Source organism: Gavialis gangeticus, unplaced genomic scaffold (genome assembly GCF_001723915.1).
Source record: "Gavialis gangeticus isolate Ggan-Ray unplaced genomic scaffold, GavGan_comp1, whole genome shotgun sequence".
Lineage (NCBI taxonomy): Eukaryota > Metazoa > Chordata > Crocodylia > Gavialidae > Gavialis > Gavialis gangeticus.
The window spans coordinates 154,362,457-154,371,383 of record NW_017729025.1 but is presented as its reverse complement, the minus strand read 5'-3'; the positions used below and the strand labels follow the sequence as shown (position 1 = coordinate 154,371,383).

At 44.4% G+C, this 8,927-nt stretch overlaps 1 protein-coding gene across 4 annotated transcripts in view; it reads left to right on the top strand.

Moving 5' to 3' along the window:
- Positions 1 to 1,356: 1,356 nt before the first annotated feature.
- The window catches only part of RASSF7 (Ras association domain family member 7), a 77,656-nt gene continuing 70,085 nt past the window's right edge, over positions 1,357 to 8,927 (top strand). The window contains exon 1 of one of the 4 annotated variants that reach the window (XM_019519811.1): positions 1,357 to 1,930. In XM_019519811.1, coding sequence (XP_019375356.1) covers positions 1,872 to 1,930 — 59 coding nt within the window. In that variant the 5' untranslated portion in view covers positions 1,357 to 1,871. Of the gene's footprint in view, positions 1,931 to 2,401; positions 2,594 to 8,927 lie in introns of those variants that run through there. The other 3 variants (XM_019519808.1, XM_019519809.1, XM_019519810.1) reach the window with 3 other exon arrangements.

Below are 8,927 nucleotides of genomic sequence, written 5' to 3'. Positions count from 1 at the left end.
GCATGACAAGGTACGGTTGGCCTTCCTGACTGCATCCCCACACTGCCAGCCCATGTTCATCTGAGCATCAACGATGACTCCAAGATCCTTTTCTGCCTCTGTACTGACGAGAAGGGAGTTCCCCAGCCTGTAGGTGTGGTGCTGGTTCTTCCTCCCCAGGTCCATCACCTTGCACTTGTCAGTATTGAATCCCATCCTATTCTCATCCGCCCACCCCTGTACTCTGTCTAGGTCTGATTGCAGCCTATTCCTCCCTTCTAGTGTGCCCACTTCCCCCTACATCTTAGTGTTGTCAGCAACTTTGAACAAAGTGCTTTTTACCCCCTCATCCAAGTCACTGGTGAAGATGTTGAACAGTGTGGGCCTGAGGACCAAGCCCTGCAGAACCCCACTGACCACATCCATCCAGGTTGAAAAATGATCCATCCACCACCAAGTTAAAGAAAGGGGGGAGCAAAGCTCTCATGAAATGAGAGGATTCAGGTATGTGTTGCTGAATGTCAGGGAGAATGGTGAAGATGGTGCTGTTATGCCAGCAGGAGGTATTTGCTGGTGGATGGGGAAGGTTGTTTTAGGTTCAAGTGAATTCTAGGAGAGATGTTTTGAAGCTGTGTGAAGAATTTCAACTACTTCCTATATCACAAGAAAATTTAATGCATAATCCTATGGGAAATAACGCTGAAGATGTAGACAGACAACATGTTTTATACTAGTGTTAAAAGTTTGAAACAGATGATGCAAACCTTTGCACAGGCCAATAGAAGTGTGTCCCTGAAAGAATTGGGGGGTAAAGTCCTACAGGTATAAAATAAACTAGTTTGAACACAGTCAGTCCATATCTGTGCTGAGGTACTTAGTTGCTAAAGGCAAACAGACCATTTACCTGCTGCCCTCTCACATAGTGGTGAGGTGATGTAATAGGGCCTTTTTCACATGCAAGTGCCGGGCGCTTTGAAAAGTGCCCAGCACCGCATTGCTTGCAGTTGTATAAGTGGCAAAATGCACATCAGCATGCAGAAAATAGTGGTGGTCCACTTTTGAACTAAAACACATAGAAGGTGTTAGTTCAAAAGTGCACTGCTGCCACTTGCTCTGTGCTGACGCGCATTTCGCTGCTTCTACAACTGTAAGTGACACAGCACTGTGTGCATCCACTCACATGCGGAGCAGACTCAATTAATTGAGTCTGCTTCGACATGCTGGAGATCGATGCACTGGATCTCCAGCGTGTCTGGGCACAAAAATGTATGTGTATAAGTGCCCTGCCTGCTGCCCCAAGACAGCTGTGTGTCTGTCCATTCCTGATTCTGGTGTAGCTTGCCGTTGTATACTGATTATAAATTACCCTGTTCTTAAGTGGTCTTAGGTCCATGCTTTGATAAAATGATGCTGGCAAAAGTAAATTGGGACAGAATTAAGTGATCAGACCTTCCTGTTAGCTTTAGAAAGCTTAAGCAGACATGCTCAGTGATTCTGGATGAGTGCAGACACTCTTAGAGTACAGGTTGCTGGCACAGAGTGATCTGGGTCACTCAGTAAGCCAGACGAAAGGGAACAATACACATTTCAGTATAACCATGCGGGACAGCATGACACCAAAAGACTGGAGTCTTTGTGGATTAGTGGCTGAACATGAGCTCTCAGTATCGTGGCCAAAAGGGCTAAAACAGTCCTTAGATTTATAAACCAGTGAGGAGGAGAGATTTTTCATACCTCTGGGTTTAGCACTGGTATTGACCTGCTGCTGGAATACAGTGCCCGTGGGTGAAAAGAAGTTGATTTTTGCCTTGCGGAGGTCTGGGACTGGGCAGAGGACAGGGAGCAGCAGTAGACTTCAGTCACTGATGTCTGCTAAGACACTATAGGGCTGCATGAAATCACTTGAGGACAATCTCCAACTGAGAGAGGGACTGCTACAGAGGCTGAAAAGGTAGGAAGAAACCTGGATACTTGGATAGCTCTGGGTCTGATCATAGAAGGGGCACAGAAGAGCAGAGACAATGGGAAGCCAAAATATGTCTAATGCCAACCCTCCTGAAATCTTAACTCCCTGCTGGAAGCTGAACCTGTGTAACTGGGGACAGGGCATAACAAAAGGCTAGTGCCTGGGTTTGCTTTATTCCCTGTACATGCAGCCTGCTGGTAGTGATACAAGAGTACAAAGAATCAGTAGGCAGGAGCATTATACTGAAGTAGAGAAAGTCTTATCCTTGGTCACAAACAGAAGAGAACTGTTTAATACTATAACTGTCCAACCCTGCTTTGTCATTGGCTACAGTTCATAGATATTTTTTTCCCTTTCTCCCTCACACCCTGGGAAGGAGACTACTGCAGGAATGTTAGTTAATGATTGCCCAATGTTATCAGATGGGGTAGAGCTACAGCAAATGGCAGTGGGGCTAGATGTATGGGGTTTTATTTACTTATTTTTTTTAATATGCACAAAGTGAACTTTGATTAACAAAGGCATGAGAATAGACCAGCAGAGCGGATCTGCGAGAGAATGCATGCCCACTGTTCGATCTGTCTAATGGCTGTTTGTCTGTGCTGTGCAGTCCAGCCTCTTTTCTCATCACCCACTGGAGAGCTGCAAGTGAGTCTCATTTTCATCTGTGCTTTTTCTGTAGCTACATGCTTGCTGCAAAAAAAAAGTGTGGCTTTTTATACTGAAGAAACTTGCCATTAAAATTATGGTAGAAGCAAGGTTTTACCTCTATCTCTTGAGTCTAACCTAAAGACATTGTGGTAAAAAATATCTGTGACTTGTTTCTGCTATATGTGCAGGAAGATAGGTATCTTGTTGTTTAAAAAAAAAATCCCACATGCTCTTTTGCAGTGAAGACCAAATGTCTGAGCCAACCTCCTTCCCCCACCTGTTTAAACGTAGCACGAGGGGGTGTAATAACCAGATGGTCTATTCAGTCATCAAACACTTTCCAAGAAATACCGATGCCCTGAACCTGCCACTGCTACATAACAATCCGTCCCGAAAATGTTAGGAGGCAGGTGAGGGAAGGATTACATGTACTTGACTTACTGTTGAATACCTAGATTAAACGTTTGAAGTCTAATCAATAAATGTGGCTTGAGGTTCTGAACCTGCCCTCATATCCCTGTTCCTCTTCTTTTTTTACTGCCACTTTTAGTTGAAATATCTTTTTCTTTGTTGTTGCATGAAAGGCTCATACAAATTAGGAAATGGTGAAATTGCCTGTTTACAATGTGTAGCTGAATGATAGCATGAGGAAGGCTTCTTTCAGTGTAATCTTGTGTACAGTACCCACAATAGTTTTGGTTGTTTTTTTTTAAAGGGTGGGCAGCGGTGTGACTTTGGGTTGAGGTTGTCCCTTTAAGATGGCGAGCCTGTTGGCACAATGGCAGCGCAGTTGCATGCTCCCAGGAGAGATGAGATGCATAATGCGCCAGTTGGTGAACTTTGCTCTTTGTTGCCTTCAGAAACAATCGGTGGACTGAGATGATATTAACCTTGGTTGATGACGTTGGTGCAAGTGGTCTTGTGCATTTGAGTGCACCCAACTTCTCTGAGAGACGACCATAGGGTAGAATTCAGAGGAGACAAGGATTTACTGTTTTCAGCCTAGCAGCCTTCAGTCATGGAGGTTTCTACCTCATTGTTGGGCAAAAATTAATTCCTGTTGTCCTTCTTTTCTACCAAACTCCCCAGGAAGCTGGGCTTAATATTGAACTCTGTGTTGCAGGTCTCTTTTGGGGGGTGTCTGCCCTTTTTTTCCTCCCATCTCTCTGTCGTCTTGTCATCTCCTCCTGCAAATTTGTGAATTAGACTCTTTCTCCTTTGGGTCAATTTGGCACTCATGAGGCCAGGCCCATTTGCTCTTCTCTCCATTTCCCCCCTCTTTACGAAACCTGCAGAAGAGGACTAAGAAGGATCACGATGAAGCCACTCTTTACAAGAACTCAAACAGAACGGGAGTCAGGGACTATTCAGCCTGGCACATCTGGAATACTGTGGTTGTAGATGCGACTCAAGAACCCAGCCCAGTTGCATGTGAGGCTAGTTATAGTACAAAGTAGCACAAACCATCTTCTCCTGACAATCTTGCTCGGCTAGGTAGTGTTAGAAAGAATAGTCCCAATCTCTTGCTACCAACTGAAAATACTTCCTTGCTGTAGAGTTCGACTCTTCTTTTAATGGGTGACTGGCTGCACTCTATATACAGGCTCATGGCAGTGGCTCAGCACTGAGGGATTGACTTGGGTAAGATTCTATAACATTGAGCTGGATTATAAAACCTGAGCTGCGTGGCTCGGTAGCTGTTTTGTGCCTCTGAGCAGTGAGTTTCCATGTGGGTTGTGCCATGTGAGCTGTATGAGTGCAATCTTCTCCCCTGGTGTGTGAAAGGAGGTAGCTATGTGTTCCTGGTTGGGGGAAAATGTATTTTGAAAAATATTGCCCACACTTGTGCTTGCAGTTAATAAATGCAGCATGGTGTCTGAATGTGGGCTGCCACCTGAGAGATTTTGGGTAGGGACAGCATGAAGTGTAGGGTCATTGACACCTTTCAGGAGGCACTTGGACCTTCTGTAGAGTCATGTCCAGTGGAAAATATGCAGTAGGGAGAGTGGTATTAGCATGGCTGGAGCAGCAGTAAACTAGAGTGGTATGAATGAGGTCCACTGCCCTTCCAAATCAGAGCTGGATTCTAAGTCAGTTGAAAGGCTCCCATTTGATTGCAGGGGCTTTGCATCCAGTCCTAAGTGTAGGAAATAACGTGTCACAATCCTGCACCTTATGAATATTGCATAAATTGGCTTGTCAGTTTTTAGTATCCATGGCCATCTTTCATATGCCACATTTATCTACATTTTGTCTCCTCTTGAGTGCTGCAGATTTTTTCATTTCTGTTTGAAATCACTGAAGTTGAGCATCTGTTGTCTAATTTATGGCTGTGGTCCCATAGAAGCCTGTGGAGAAGCCTGGCAGAAGCCTCAGAAAATATGAACAGCCTTGCCATGTTTCCAGGGGGCTTCATTTTATAATGAGTGTTGCTCTGAAAGTATACTTATCAGGAATTCAGATAAGGGATCCTCTACTCTGTTGCAGAATTATGGATCAATAAACAGTGCTACATGGCTTTTGCTGGTTAACAAAAATATTTATGTTGGATTCAGCTGGTTAAAGATGCACATTCACATGTGTGCTTGGCTTTTAAGGCTTGCTTTATAACAACTTTAACATTTCTAGCACTACAAGAGACACTGGTTTGTGGCCAGCCTGTGATACCATTAATTTCTGGCTCTCATTCTCTTTTTATTGTCTCACCTTTTTAGGAATTATTTTTTGGGGTAACTTGTCAGAATTCATTTGGGCTACAGCTCAGTATGAACCAATGCATTCAACATGCTCTGTGTGCATGTGAGTGGGGTGGAGAAGAATTTGAGAAGCAGTGGGGGGAAACCTCTAAAAGACTGTGCCAGGGTCAGGAGACCAGTTTTATTTTCCCACTCTGCCACTGACTGGCTGTATAAGATTGGACAGTGCACTTTGCTGCTCTATCCTTTTTTTTTTTTTTACTCTTGTACCTGTTGTCTGTCTTGTCTCTAGCTTATAAGCTATTCAACATAATTTCGCATGTACAGCGCATACCTTTTTGCCAAATTGTAGCTGCTGGAAATTTAGGGTGTGCACTATAAGCAAGAAAATGCAATAACTAGTTTCTGCTGCTTAAGTTTCTGCTGAACAAAAGCAATTCTGCACCTGATGCAGGGGAGCAGAACAGTGAGCAGGCATGTCTCTCTCACTGCCACCATTCAGCAAGGAAAGATTTTTTTCTTCATTCTGTCTTTCAGAACCAAGGCACTTATCTTATTCTGCAGTGTATTGTATACGAGAAAATACAGTCAACATATTGCCAGCCTCCTGCTGCCTAAATGGAGCTAAGCTTCTTGTTCCTTTTGGTCCTGTTTGTTTTTGAGGCTTTTTTTTGCGTAGATGGAATTGCACATACATTTTAAACCAGAGTAGAGTGTCTCTGTCTCTCTCACTCACTGATGTCTGGTTCCCTCCCCTCCTCATCTCATTCAGTTTTTCATGGTGCAGAGCATATTCACCTAGAAAAATTGCTTCCCAGACACTGGCCCTCCTGCAGATTCCCTAACACCCTTGTAGAAAGTACAGCAGCAGCTCACATGGGAGCAGCATGTGAAGAAAGTACTCATAGCTCCTTCTGCTGAGCTGGGAATGGAGAGCAAGCTCTCTACATCCTCCAGTGTTGAGGCTTTGTCAACTTATGGTGTAGAGCTAACAACATGCATTCTCCAAGGCAACAGCAAAGACCCTCCAACAAATCCAGGGAAGCTGAAGCTTCTAAGGGTTTTGAAAAAGCAAAAACTGTGGGAGAGAAGGGAGGAAAGGGAAAGCTTAAGGGATCAGCTTTCCTGCCTTTATTTGTACACCATAATGAAGGGCATACGCCCAAATGCACACAATCCTTTGCAGGTCCCATTAGCTCTTAAGCTTGTTTCAGTTGCTCAGTTGTTGAAAAATGGCAATATCCAATTTCACCAAGATGGTCAATATTGCTGCCAGCTGCCTACCGAGAAGGTGAAAAACTTGCACCAAGGTGTAGATAGCTATAGGACCCATCAATACAGTCTTCTTGCTAACACTGTAATGTGCAAAGCAAAAGCTGGAGCTTCCCAAGTGAAAAAGTGATGATGGAGTATGTGACCCACTTTTCAAACCTTGATGAGTTTCCCAAACCAGATCCAGATTGTGTCAGAGGTGAAACTGATACTAAGGCACTTCTTACCTATGTTAAAATAAAAGCATGAAATAAAGTCTTCAGTTAAAATGAGGGAGAGAGCTTACAAGGTACATGTGCATGCATGCTGAGAGACACTATAACTGCAAGTAAAAGGAAAGGAGATTAGAAAACACCCCAGAACAAGTTGCGTCCTAATTAAGTTTTCAGTAAAACCCCATTAAGTGGAATGGTGGGGAAGAGTCTGGGTCCTGAACAGAAAAAATACAGTGGCTGCCAACAAACCACATGTCCAGTTTCTGATATGAAACCTGGTAGCCCCATTTCCCTGTAAAATCTATCCTAGCAGAGAGCTTGAGCCCTGACTTCAGCAATGTGTGCATGCTTGGCCATGCCAACAGAGGCCTCCTTGCATGGGAGCTTCAAGAGGCTGGAGGCTATTAGGGGTTATTATGGAATCAGAGCTCTGTTTGGTTTAAGCTGGGATCTTTTCTTCCTTTTCTGAATAAACTCATCTTGGCTAATCCCTCCTTTGTGCCTGCGGTCAGGATTCCCCCTGCGGGAGCAATGGATTCAAATGAGCTACTGCACTGAATAGCACTCCTCTGAAGGCTGTTCCCAGCCACCAGCGCATACCAGCACTGGTAATAAGCTCTTGTGAATTGAGGCAGCCATGAAGAGGTCCTCTCTCACGCTTCAGCAGCTGTAAGAAGTAACCACGAATTATAGAAGTGGGGCCTAAGGGGGCTAATGGTGGAGAGGAAATGCTGATAAGCCATGCATTAGAGATACCAGTTCAGTGGGTGTCAGACATAGCTCCTTAAACCTGCCCGGGCAGCACTGGAAATTTCATAGACATTAGGGCTGGAAGGGACCTCATGAGATTATCAGGTCCAGCCCCCTGCCCAAGAGGCAGGAAGTCAGCTAGGGTCAGAGGATCCCAGCAAGATAAGCATCCAAATGTTTCTTGAGAGTGTCCAGAGTAGGTGCTTGTACCACCTGTCGGAGGAATATATTCCAGGCCTTGGGGGCTCGGACAGTAAAGCAGTTTTCCTTATGTCCAGCCTGAAACAGTCTTCCAGGAGTTTGTGACAGTTAAACCTTGGGGTGGTCTGGTAAGTAGGTGTTCCCTCAGATCCTGATGCACCCCCCTTACGGCTGCAGTGCCAGGGTTGAGAGATCAAGATGTCTTGGAAGTACAAGCTGCTTCCTGCTAAAGCAGGTGCTCAGCTTGCGGGACCCAGGCTGTGCCAGTGAGACTGACACTTTAAATGTTTGCCAGCGGCCTAGAGATCTGTATTTGCCAGGCATCCAGCAAGGCAGGAGAGTCCTAGATAGAAGCAGGACGTGTGGAGCAGGTGAGGAGTAGCTTCTCCAGGTGCCGCCAGCTATTCAGTGTGCCGTAGTTAATGATCCTGATCACAGGGCAGCCTATCTGATGTTAGTGAGGAAAAGCTGATGATCAAAGCATCTGTCTTTTTTTTCTTGCACCATCAATTTTAAAATGGATATCAATATGCTAAAAAGTAAATGCAAACCACAGTAGTGCTTTGATGTACCAATTAAAAAAAAAAAAGTGGATGTAGAGGACGTCTGTGACCCATCTATGGTCATGGTGTCTGGCGTGCTTGTACATATTCAAGTCATGGTCTTCTAGGCTGACTTTGGGAAATACTGGCTTGGCTAAATGTTTAAGATCTGGTAAAGATAAAGATTTTTTACTACAAATTTAAGATGAGTCAAATTGGATCCTAGGGTTAATCAGGACTGATTAATACAACCAACCTTCTCTCTCACAGTAGGGGAAAAATGTTAGGTGAAACATTAGTTAACACATGGATTTTGCCAGTTTGATGGTTGTGAACTGATTTCCAGGGGTGGTGACCTCACTGCTTTTTTTTTTTTTTTTTTTAAATTTCTGGTTAGTAAGAAGGGGAAGGGAACTTGAAACTTTTGGGATGGCTCTCTTCTGTTCTAAGGTGGGGTCACAGGATTAGGGAGGTTGAGAACCACTGATTACAATGTAATGCACCACTGATTATGATGTAATACATTATTTTCCAGTATAGACATGACCTCAGGATGTGTCATTCTAAGGCATGAAGTAGTGAGTTTCATTTGAATGCTGATAAGTTTGATGAGACGCTCTCTCTTTCCTCCCTGCCCCTTCACCCCCCCCCCCCC